This window comes from Neopelma chrysocephalum, unplaced genomic scaffold, assembly GCF_003984885.1.
Source record: "Neopelma chrysocephalum unplaced genomic scaffold, ASM398488v2 Primary Assembly neopelma1_61b, whole genome shotgun sequence".
NCBI lineage: Eukaryota > Metazoa > Chordata > Aves > Passeriformes > Pipridae > Neopelma > Neopelma chrysocephalum.
Genome location: NW_020897717.1, coordinates 8,722,207 through 8,735,363, shown reverse-complemented (window position 1 = coordinate 8,735,363; position 13,157 = coordinate 8,722,207). Strand labels below are relative to the sequence as shown.

The window sequence follows — 13,157 nt, the reverse complement described above, 5'->3', positions numbered from 1 at the left end:
TGACATCTAATGCCTGGACTAATTTTTGAGGTGAACCACAGGGGGAGGCTGTATTCAAGTAACTGTAACAAAGCAGTACATAACCACCATCAGTCTGCCTTGTTTTCACACCACAGCATGATTTACTTCCTTTTGAAGCCGCATTATGAACTGGTCACCAGAAAACTGCCCAACATCTCCAAAACAAAGAGTAAATAATTCTGGTAGGTGGGAGAAAAGTTTTTTCTATTGTGACAACTGAGCAGCTATGCAAGGGGCTTCCAAGCTGACATTGCGGTCTGAAATAGAGCAGTAATGGTTAAACACAGGCAGAAAATCACAACAGTTTCTCCAGTACTGGCATAAAAATTAATAATTTTTGCACAGATTTGACAAAAAATGGATGCCTGTCCTCAAAAGGTAGGAAGCAACAGAATGTGTTATCTCTGAAATCTTTCTGCAGTCATTTTTGTAATTCAGCATATAAAAGCTGGTATCATATTGCATACACTTGTCCCTCACACAAAACAACTCCTACTATGTTTTCAGTCTTTGTTACTGAGTTTGAGGCAAGAACTTCCCTCAGTAAAAAAAAGACAGTGTCCCAATGCAAGTGTGTCTGTGTGCGTGCATTTTCAGCAGGGCTCTCAACATGTTATAGGATTTACTTCTGTGAAGACAAATGAACCCTAACAAGAGGGTGGAGAAGAGAGCAAAGAATAAAATCAAGCAAAAACAGAAACGTGTCAAGAATTGTTTGACTCAGAATTATTGTTGGCAAAGCTAGAAGTCACTGGAATGATGAGGATACATCAGCCAGCCCCTATTTACCTTTGATGGTCATTCAGCAGCTCAGTACAAAACAGCACCTCAACAACTCAGCTTGCTGCTTCTAGGTACCATACAAAGACCAATTGTCACAAGTCTGCCTTCACATCTAGGAAGAGAAGTTTCTGCCAATTTTGAGTCAGAGTACATCTACTCTGGATAGTAAAGATTTCTGGTTAGAGCAATGATATGGCTGAACTCAAGGTTGAGGTGGGGGGTACAGAGTGGGTGGCAAGCCCCTTCCAGCGGTCTAGGTTTTGACATTATGAGTAGTATCTAATCTCAAAAAACAATTCTGCATTAGAGAATTTGAGTTTGAGGAAGGCTTCACAAGAGTAAAGTGACAAACTCAACAGAAGTCTAGAGCAAGTATATAAAAACGTTATGAAGAAAGTATCATTGGCAATGCTTGTCACTTAATTGAATCACCACGTTTCAATAAAAATATGTTTGAATTAAACAAAACTATTAGTAAAAAAGAAAAGGCCAGACATGCTTGACAACAGTAAACAAGTTATATAAATACTTCTTCCATCAAATGAAGCAAAACAAAGATCAAAGCCTAGTGTGTGCTGAAGAACAGCTGAGAAGGGTCTTCATTTATTGCAGATATATTATTAAAGATTTTATCTCACAAGGTGATCAACAAACATATCTCCCTCGAATGACTTCCTATTGTTTGGTCACATCTTGCCTCAGTTGCAGAAGGAAACTTTACTTGTCTCACAACAGTTCAAAGTGAGTTATACATGCAAAAATAAATTCTGTCATTTGCTCAGTGGCTGTGAAATTCACAGGAATCTTGAGCTTGGTTAGGCTGAATTTGAGCCCTAACATAAGGATGAATAATTACTGCAGCAGAACCTAATCGGTTTCTTTGTCCCACTGCCTTTAAACACAGAGGCTCAATCTACTAGCCTGTACTGTTTAGGTACATTTGCAAGAGGGAGGTTCCAAGTAGTTGAGCTCCTCCTCTTCCACTTCTTTTCCTTGGTTTTTGGCTCTTACATTGTACTGCTTTGTGTGTTTTTCAGATTCCTCTTCATTGGTCAAGTCATCTAGCAATAAAATAACCAGAGGAAGTAAAGCTTTCTGCTGCGGTAAAGAGCTAAGTCAGCTCAGCAAAGATTCCAGCAGGAAGGTGTGTGGAGGAGGAAGGGGTGAGACTGCAAGGAAGGGAGGAAAGAGAAATTAAACCTTTCCCTCTTCGATAGTAATGAGCTGTTAGATCAGCTAATTCCCTTTCGAATCACAGCCCAGAGGTCAGGCTCACCAGTCAGAACCTTTCCATGCTCCACACCAGCTGTCTGCAGGACCACAATATAATGCATAACTATTATGAACAACTGTAGAGATTTTAATGCATCTAGCAGAATCAACAGCATAAACAAAATTAGGCAGAGGAAAAAAAATGGACAAAAACCCCACCACCACACCTAAACTCTGAAAGACATCTAAAATTCTGTTCTCTGCAAAGCTAAGGATATCAATTGTCAGGTGTACCACATGTCTGTTATCCAAAACAATGGAGATATTTTAACTGTAAAGACAAATGTATGTTCATTCTTCTGAGGAAAAAGATAACCTAACATTCTAATCACACTAACCAAAATCATGGACATCATACAAAATATTTTCCCTTTTGCAAAGAGGGGTTGGGTAGGAAATTTCAGCATACTGAAATAGAATTAATTAATGCACCTCATTCCAGCCATAAATGAAAATGTAGAAATCAAAGTATTTTACACTTTAAAAAAACCAAAAAACTTACAAGGATAGTACAAATTACTTTAAAACATGCCATGCTTAAAATTAGTTGGTTCTCAAAATGAATTTTTTTATGGCATATTTAGCTTCTTACTAAATAAATCTAGAAATAAGATCTTAAACTAAAAATTCATCATAGTGTGATTGTTAAAAGAGAGACTTTTACAACTCAATAAAAAAAATCTTACTAAACTGAATGATGTTTTCACTTTAAGAAAGAACTAAAAAGATAAATGATGTTGTTTCAATTTGGATTAAAACTTTAATTTTATCCATCTGCCAATTTCAACCTCCCTTGCTACGTCTTCCTTTTGGATGATTTCCAAATATTTCTTTTTTAAAAATCCATTGATTTAAAGATGTTGCCAACTATTCTAAGGTTTAAATAATTCTAAATCTATTTTTGTACCAAGATCTAATTTTTTTTATAGATCTATATGTCGCTTTCCTTAAGGAAAAAAATTTAAAACACTACAAGAAGGACAGCCATAAGCATTTTCTTTCAGAAATCTGACACATTATTTATTAAAAGTCAATACAAATTCTATCACTGATTTCAAATGAGTTACCACTGGAGTCTCTGTTCATCTGTAAGAAATGAATATAGAATCAGTGAAGCAAAGCACTACTTTGCTCAGTACAGGTCTAAATATAATTTGAAAAATTAAAAAAAAAAGAAAACAAAAAAAATTGCTAGAAACACGATGAAACTTCTCCCATTTAATATAAAGTTCCCAGATAAGCCCTAGTTTACAATGCATAGCATTTATTTTTGTTTTATACGTAATGTTTTGCTGAAAAGACAATATTAATTAATTCAGTTCTAATTTACTGATAACTAACAATTAATCTCGAGGTGGAAAAACATGACAGTTCAGAACTGTGTAAGCTGGAAAGTACATAAGGAGAATCAGCTCTTTTAAAGCTAAAATCAGGAAGCCATATACTGGTTTGAAGCCAGTACAAATTAAAAAGTTTCAGAACCATTTTTTTGGGGTCAGGAAATTTACTGTTTTCAGTAAATATTTCTTTGTATGCCGATTTTACTTCTCACAAATAATGCCCATGCTTCTTTGTTCATTCTAGCTCAATATGCCTGAAATGACATTTAAAACCTGTTAGACTGCTACAAAAGTGTTATTTCCTCATATTGCACTAGGTTTGAAGTGCTGAGACTGAAACTACCATAAAATCTGCATAAATATAGGGTCTTTATATATATATATGTATGTATATATTTAGTCACATAAGGATTCAGTGAAGGATGAGACTTGAATGTGCTTTATTTAGATTTCTAAATCTTCCCTTGGGGGGGGAGGAGACAGTTTTGATACCGTTTTTGTTATTATTTGTCATTAATTCCATCTTAAAAACAGAGCAGAATTAAATTCAACTTACACTTCTAGATTTTTTTATATTTTATTAATTGAACACCTCCTGCTCAACTTAACTATGTAACTCAATTTAACAATAATACATGAGGAGGTTTGGTAAACAGAATGGGTTAAAAAAAGCATATACCTGTGCTTTGTATATTTTCAGAAACTCATCTGCTATTCTGGGGACAAAAATAAACTTTCCTTCTCAAAAATAGGCCTCAAGAGCTAACACAGACACTGAGTGAAGCTCAAGAATGCAAAGGATTTCAGCTTGTCAACAGATGACATTTAAGTGAAAAACCCAGCCCCCAGAAAGGAGTCTTCAACACCATAGTGACTAGGCTTGCAGCACACCTCTCACTAAGACAGGATTATAGGAATGTTTCCAAAAGCCAGATTACACGGGGGAAATTTATACAGGGCATTAAGAAATTTTCAGTTTCTTTCAAATGTGGTACATCTCAGAGAATGTCATATCACTCTACCCCTTGATAAAGAAATGTCAAAATCCAACTACTCATCTGCTCCCCAGTCTCAGCTTTCAAGAAGAAAATGGGAGTTAGGTAGAAGAGTGAGGAAAGAGCAATAAGGAGCTCACATCATTGTAGAGAAACCTTCAAGGCACAAGGCAAATCATGACTCAGCCATTACTGAATGCAGCAAGATCTGTCTAATGCACTAATTTAGATGCCAAGACTATTCATATTAAAAATACTGGCTTCAGAAATATTTCAGGGAAAGATGTGAAAGTGTCTTCTAAGGAAGGTCTACAGCTATGTTTCCAAACAGAAATGAACAAAAAAGGAGACAGGGAAGACACTAGATAGGCCAATAAAAACACTGGATGAAAACAAAGAGGAGGAAAGGGAGTAAAATGCACTTGGTTCATTGTTAGGGAGTTCATTTATGCAAAAAAGAACCCTCGTGCCAGCATCAGTTAACTACAATTAGAACTACATGTTAGAAATTAATCCAACATATAAAACCCCCACCTTCATAATGCCACAGCCATTATAATTTCTGTGATATTTAAGCACTTAATTCCTTAAGAGTTCTTTTAAAATTTCTACTATATGTGACACCAGATAAAAAGCCCCTACACTTATATTTCCACATACAGCTGGATGCCTAAAAAGCTATGTTGTCTTCCAGTCTAGAGAAAAACATATGCAGCCGATCAGATGGTGAAGCTCAGTTACACCCTAGAGGGAAGATCAACGGATCTGATAAACTCCTTCTCTAGGAAGGTAAAAAGCTGCTTCCAGACTATCACTGAAATCACAGTGATGGACAATTGGGTGATATAAGGTAGCACTGGCTGTTATTGGCTCCTAAATTACTGAGTTGCATCAGCTGCCACACATGGGATGTTACAACAGTGAAAACTGAAATGGCTGGGATGGAGAACCAGCATCGTTACTTGAGCATCAGGATTCCATCAGGCTGCAGAGTGAGTCTCTACTCCAACAACATTATATAGGAGTAGAAATTCTGTGCCTTATCACAGGAAGGAAGCAAGGCATATGAATTATTTATTCTTACAGTTATTAGAAGATTTGGGATTAAGTAGAGAGCAAACCTGCAGATTAAAATGACCATCAACATTAAAAAATAGTCACTAAAATATTTTAGAAAATTAAAATAGTGCTTTTTGCATATGATTGCACGTCAAAGTCAATTTTGTCCTTTGGAAATGACAGCACAAAGGTCAAAAGTATAAGTAAAGTGAAAATATCAGAGGACTTCAAGGCAAAATAATAGTTTCTTTACTTGGATCTTTAGTGGCATAACATTTCCCAGTGTAAGCTTGTTCCCAGATGCAAGCAGCTGCTACATGCTCATTTGTCCAGGAAACACATGGTTAGAAATATACACTCCTAATTTTAGTGAAGATGAATATTTTAAGGCCATCCTGAGTGAAATCAGAATACAAATGTTAAAACTGGCTTCTGTTCAGCCATATACGACGTGACAAGCATTTGCTTACTCTAGGACTGCAGAGGAAGCTTTTAAGACCACGCATATTTCCACTGTTTGCTTTAATGATACTTTGCAAAATTCCAGTTATATGAACTAGCTATTACCTCAGATACTGGAGGGTGGGCAAGGGAATGCTAACTCTTTTATCTGTTATCCATGACTTTTAATCTTGGTTAAACCAAACTAGTAACCAGGAACTTCAGATGAGCATGGAGCCAGGAAACAAGAACAGAAATAAAGAGAGATTCAACTTACAATTAAATCTTGAATAAGTGAAATAGAAAGTATCCTCTTGATGCCATTTTCCACAATTACTCCAAACCAATTAAGTGCGCCCCAGTACCACAAATAACTCTGTCCTCCATGCCAATAGCTTACAAAGGCAAAAGTGAGGGCTGTAGAAAATAGCATTCCAAGCAAACTGGACTGAGATCCTCCCATTGGAACATAAATGTACCTGTAGGTGAAACAACAGATAAGCAACTTTGTTAGAGATTTCACAGAAATCTCAGAAAAACATCCACCACAGAACAAATGTGTTAATTTCTAGCATAAAAAAAAATTTGAATAATTACCTGACATGCTCTACTTACAGAGCCTGCCCTAGTTTCTGCAGAGCTGCAGACCACTTCATGAAATCTGTGCATGTAACATTTGGCAAAAAGACAGTTTTGTGTTCCTGGGAACTCTCTATTAGGCAATGTATAGCATAAACTACATTCTCAGAATTACAAATGGCAAATACTCAGGTTAATTAAACTGGAATAGTTCTAAGTCAACTACAAAAATTACCCATAATCTTCATGTTAATTTAAATTATAGAACTCTTAACAAAAAATTTAAAGCATTATATATAGTCATAACCCATAGACCATTTTCCTTTTGTCAGAAATAGACTCACATGCAAACATATTTTATTTTTAGAAGTTTGTGATTTCTTTCTTTTTATTTCTTTCATTAAAAATTATATGAAGTGAAAATATTTCCTATTTTGGTCTTATATTATACTCTTAGGATCATGTCTTCCTAATGACCTTCAGAGAACATGTACCAAAAAAGTCCCAAAACCTATATGAAGCACTCTGCATGCATTCTGTATTTAAATTGAATCCAAGAGTCAGAAGATTAGTCATTACTTTGATGCTTGTAAGTGTCCAGAAAGCAGTGCTCCTTCTGTAAAAAGAACAGAAGCAATGGGATTCTGAAAACGGATGCTGTTTTGTGGGTCATTTCACTTCCATCCTTCCTAAATAACTACATCCACTCCTGGCATTTTCTGAGTAAAGCATGGCCACTAGCCAGAATTTATCTGAGGAAGTTGCATATTTCTGTCAACACCTTGAAGAAGCCCATCAGGCAATGGAGTCACCATCCAGCTCATGGGTACCAGAGAGGAGATGTGCTATATGAGAACTATCAGTGACAGCTCTCCTCAGCTGTCACTCCTTCGGCATGACACACTGTACTCCTTTGAGACTATTCCTACTTACTAAGATAATTAAAGGAAATTTTTTTGCAGTGAAGTTTTTCTCTCTGGTTATCAGTTTTCACATTCAGAGATAAATATTAGCTTAAAAATTTAAAAGGGAAATTAACATACTGCTTTTTTCCTAATCTTAGGAAGTAAGAAAATAAGTAACAGGGTAAAAGAAAGTGATGAGCATAATTAAAGGGTAAGCAGAAAAGTAATTAAAAAACAACTGTCAAATGTTCTAAATGCTCTTTAAGCATAACATCAGTACACGTTTTTACTTCAACCTGCTACAGAGAACATCTGATTACATTTATAATGTTTTCAAGCATGGGCGTGCTTTTTCACTAAACATATGAAAATAAATAGAACTTAAGAGCAATAGTTTCTATTTATGTTGTGTTTTTCTTCTCTCTCCCCTTCCTATGTTTAAGCAGTGTGACAATAACAGACACTTGCAATTGCAATCAATTAATCTCATAGCAAAGATGTTCATCTTAGCAGTCTGTAACCAGGTGAATTCCCTGCAGGACTGTGGCATGGAAGGTGAAAAGAGCAGAGCCACAGATCCCGCTGCTTCAGCAAATTCTTTCTACGAAAAGGATTATAGAAATGAGAAAGCCCTTTTTAAAGGCTAATTGGTTTATTTTTTAGGCAGGGCCCATTGCGCCAGGCTGGCAGGAGGAGGGCTGGCAGCCCTGCTCTGAGGCAGGGAAACCACATCCCTGAGAGGAGCACCTCCGTGCCCCTACGGCCCTGCAAGCACAGCAGTGCCTTGTTTCACAGAGCTTCACCCGGAGGAGCCCGAAACAGGATGCTGCCAGCCCTGCCATGCTCAGCAAAGCTCATTCTCTGTCTGCTGTACATTTACTGAAACACAGCACTTAAAAGTAACCCAGACACTATCTGTGACAGAGACCTGACTCTAATCCCCAGAGAAACCCTTCTGCTGACCTCATAAGGCCCTGGGTTAAATCCATGGCACAAAAGGTAGCTTTCACTGCAGAAGTAGCTCTGGATTTCTGTACAGTCCCCTTTCCTGCATTGAGACTGTTTTGTATGCTCCATCCATCTTGTCAGCACAGGCAGCCTCCACTGGCACTGCCATTGCCCGGAACAGCTCAGCAGCACCAACTTGTTCATTTCCAATTGCAGCTCAGTTTAGGTTGGCCTGAAGCATTTTCAGTTTACTGTGCAGAGAAAATAGGCTGTTTTCTGATTTTTAGTGTTTAACAGCAGCAGCTAGATGATTGAGCAGCAATAACTCATAATTCTGATGAATGTTCAAGGTTAGTGAAGTTCTAGCTCCTAGTGAAACCCATGGGAAATGTGCAACAGAAAATACACTTGCGCTATCTATGTGAGAACCTGTCTGAAGAAGGACAGAAGTCAAAATGAGTAAAAAATCTTTACTAACACTTTGACCTTCCCCTCCAGTACTGTGGAGAGTCTGCCTCCCTTCCCAGAGGAGAAATGCAAAGCAGAAAGCAATGCCCCTCTCCTTCCCTGCTAGTGCCATGAGAAAATGGAAAGGCAGCTGGCTGCCATTCCTTGTCACAAGAGCAGTAACTACTCTCAGATGGTGTGGTCTTGCCTCCCCCCATCAGGGCATTCCCACTGGCAATTTTAAAGTGAGTATGAAGGAGTGATTGATGTTGAGTCATTTCTAACGAACAGTGTGAAGAGCAATTCTGTACGTTCCTGTGGTTTTTACACAGAAAAAATATTGTCCAAAATTCATTGTTACATTACAGAACAAATGAGGAAAAAAAAACCTTTGCTACCTCTTCATCCACGCACATCCTATCCATGTGATGTACTTGTCCATACATGCTTATGCTGGCAGGCCTGCATACAAGCAGTAGACAACTCAGTGTGCAGCCAGGGGCAGAACCTGCCTCAGTGCCAGACACTTTGTGCTCTCTGATATAACCAAAATTGTCTTGAAAAAGAACCACTGCCAGAGCTCTCATTGTTACAAAAATGCATTTTGCTTATTTTTCAGCATCCTGGTAGTTTAGAATCTAATTTCTCAATACTTTCCCTATGTGTTTTCACAGAAGAGTACTCATTTGATTACACTTACACTTGAGTGCAACAGAGAATAAACCAGTAAAACTCATTATTATGCCAGATGTGGAAGAAATATATATACACTTCTGTATTATCATTTACAACACAACACACACTTTGTAACAAACAATTTGTTATGGTTTAACCCTGGCCAGCAACTAAGCCCCACACAGCCCCTCACTCCCTCTCCCTTGGTGGGATAGGGAAGAAAAGGAGTCTCTTACAGTACATTTGGAAAGTTGTTCTGCCCTGCAGTTTGCTAACAAAATCTGTGAGAAGGGAAGGAAGAAGGCAGGAAGAGAGAGAGTTCAAGGGGCAAGGCTACTGCAATTTGATGTCTTTTTTATCTGCAAGCTTCCTAACTTTTCTCATTCTTACCAATACTGTCTACCTTCAATCTATCCCTTCAGTCCCTCTGTACTGTGAACCCTGTACTGCAGACAGGATTTAAACAAACGGAGAAGTTGCTGTAGAGCATGCTGACCTGCTGCACCATATGTAGAATAGCATTACATAAATATATGATTTGAAGCTTTCATGCAGCTTTTAAGACTATTCTCATTTCTAATCACAGAAAATCCACGGCGCAGCTCAAAATCCCCAGTTCAGGGACTACTAGCACATAAAAGTAACCATGGGTCCTCATGGCAGCCTAACACATCTCAAAGAAACACCCTTGTACCAAAGTTTCTTAATAGCTCATCAACAGATTACACATTTACTCTAGACGTGCAAGGAGGGCAGACTTAGCTGAAAAATGTGGTGCCATTATACAAAAAATTTATCTTAACTCACGTACTCACAGGAAAAGAAAACTCAGCAGTTATTTGGTGGTCAATGAACCAAAGGCAGACAAATGAAGGGAAGCAACAAAATATTTTGCAAAGAGAAAAGGATGTCAAGATAAGTAGATGTGAGGGTAGTAATTGGTCATGTTCCTCCATGTTGTTTTAGAAGGATAGGCAACAATGGTCCCGCTTAAGATCCATGAAAATTACAAATGGGAAGATTAGACCTGTGGGAGATGCTTAGTATCAAAAAATGCAGGCTAGGTGAGTATTTAAAAATAAAACATCAACTTAGGGACCAAAAGTCCATCTCTTACAAAACTTTAAAGGAGAAATTTTTAGGTGAAAGAACAGATTTCTAGGCAGACTATCAGAGAGGAACTTCTAAATGCCACAGGCCAGGCTTTGCTAACCATTCCTGGGCTGGCTAGACCTCCTTTAAGGACAACAAGGAAAGGCACATCATGCTGTTAGAAGAAAATGTTGTGCACAGTAGATGGAGAGGAGAGAAGGGGGAAGAGAACACCATGTAATTAAGAGTACCTCAAAACACCTGGAGTGCGTTTGAAGCACTTAAATACAAATTTTGAGAGGATGTTATATAGCAAAATTATTTGCACACACCTCCCCAAACCTGACACAACTAAACATACATTCTTAGCCTTCCCCTCCCAAGGCAAAGATGTCAGTCTTAACTACATTTCTATAGACTCTGCTTTGATTTCAAACTAAAACTTACATGCTATTAAACATGTTACTTTCACAAACTAAACATATTGTGTATGTCTTCCAAATAACAAAGCGCCTTACTTTTCATCCCATGTACAGTAGTTTAAATCAGCTTATCCACAGCCAGCAAGCTGTTCCATTTACACAGTTTATCTTGATTTTAACTCACAAAGTGAACATTAGAGAATTGGATAAAATATGCAAATGGTACCATCTAAATCCCTAAAGTAATGCAAACACAAACATAATAGCTGAGGTATTTAACAGTGACATTTACTTACAGAGAATACCTTTTAAATCCAATAACCATTTTGTTAGTTTTCTTGAAGTGGTAATCTACAGAACAATCATAAGAGATCTGACAACCATTCTCTTGGAAAACATAGTTTCTTTTCTTTTAATGACTCTACATTAAAAAGTTTTTATTCTGGTAACTTCAGAAAACCTCTAAGAGGAGCATTTATAACCAGTTAAGAATCACTCGGAAGGGCTGTTATTACTTGAGGCCTCCATACACTACTCTTACTTCCACATGTATGTGATTTTAAACATATTTAAATCTTGAAGTAAGTGCAAGCAAAGCACCTGTTTAACTGCTGTTATGTCCAAGGGCTTTCTTAAACATGTCCCTGAATTTCTTCCTGAATTAAGGTCATAAAGCAAGATGCATGCCATCCGTGATTTCCCCCCCCCCCTTTCCTTAGCCATCAGTCTTGGAATGGCTTATCCAGAACCACGTGAAATGTTAAAAAAAATGTTAATTTGCTTGTAATGGCAAACTTCTTGTACATACAATTAATGTGTGAAGACTTTGTGTTTTATTTCAGGGAACATTAGATGCTCAAAATTCCAATGCCTCTTCAAGTTTCAAAGCATTCAAGGGTTAACTGTTTTACTGTCATAGTGTTTTGAGTTGGGCAGTTATATAGGCAACACAGCAAAAGTTAAAAAAGCAATAATAAAGTCTCCCATCTTACATCCTGACAACAGAAATCCCTTGTGTTTCTGTAGAGGGAGGTGTTCATTTGTGGACATGTATGAAGTTTTGTCAGGGCAGTGGTATGCCTGGAGAATTATAAGTCAATAAAACATTCTGGGTTATTAGTTGCAAAATCAATGCTGAAGGTGACCCTGAAGCATTTTGAGGATAAATCTAAATAGCCAAGGTACCATTCATTTTGCTTCTAAATTATCCCAACGACTGTCACTACAAAAAAAATTTGATTGAAATGCAAAGTGTAGCATGACATAGGGTGAGAACTAGAGGGGAATTCCCTCTAGAACTGGGGTTGGGTTTCCTTAATTTGTTTATTTTTAATCCTCTTTTCAAGGCCTTTGACTATTGATTTCAAACTATATCTCTGCTTCATAATAAAAAGATTTCAGGCCCAGTTCTGCAAATTCTTACTTCTGAGGCAGTTCTTACAATTCCTATTTTGTTCAAGCTGCTATTGACTTGGATGGAGCTATGTAGAGTGCATAAATAAAGCACACCTGTAAGTCTTTGCAAGACTGGGTCCCACATGAATAAATCTGTTTTAAATCACAGAAACATCTCCCGTAAACATAACTTTGAAGGCTAAGCCACACATATTTGCACCAGAAATAACGAAATAACCAGAGGTATTTGGAATACCATTTGGCAAACTTTCAATTAGGAGACGAAAGTCCTGTTCTTACTGTGAATGTCAATTTTTTATATCGTCTAACGATTCTGCTGGGCTGTTGGCAAAGCTTTTTAAGCTCTGTAAGATTCTCTCACCTCACCAGCTTAATGCAATGTTTAGAGAGACCTTGACAAATTCAGACCCTTTAAAATATTTAAGCTAATGTTGGCTGCAGGCAAGACTTGTTACATTACCACAAAAATGTTTAATGAGAAATTAAGTCCTTTTGGGTCACAAAGCATTAATGAGAATATTCATATGCAAGAACACTCAGTTTTACAAATATGACCTGAGTTTTCTCTCACTATCCAGTTGCTAGCATGTTTCCCAGCAAAGATTGTGAAGTTTTGTATTAAAAAACCAAGAAGTGTTTAAAGCACTTTTCTTCCCTCGCATTCAGCACAAAAAATGGCAAAGGGCAGATAACTGGGGAATATCGAAGAAATCATTTTTAATTCACTCTTCCAAGGAAGCTCATGTTTTCAAAGAGATTCAT

The 13,157-nt window shown here is 37.4% G+C and overlaps 1 protein-coding gene across 2 annotated transcripts in view; it reads right to left on the bottom strand.

Moving 5' to 3' along the window:
• HHAT (hedgehog acyltransferase) overlaps positions 1-13,157 on the bottom strand; it is a 146,606-nt gene that overhangs the window by 67,629 nt on the left and 65,820 nt on the right. For both annotated transcript variants that reach the window (XM_027682037.1, XM_027682036.1), the window contains one exon: positions 6,189-6,390. In XM_027682037.1, the coding sequence (XP_027537838.1) occupies positions 6,189-6,390 (202 nt within the window). The remainder of the gene's footprint in view (positions 1-6,188; positions 6,391-13,157) is intronic.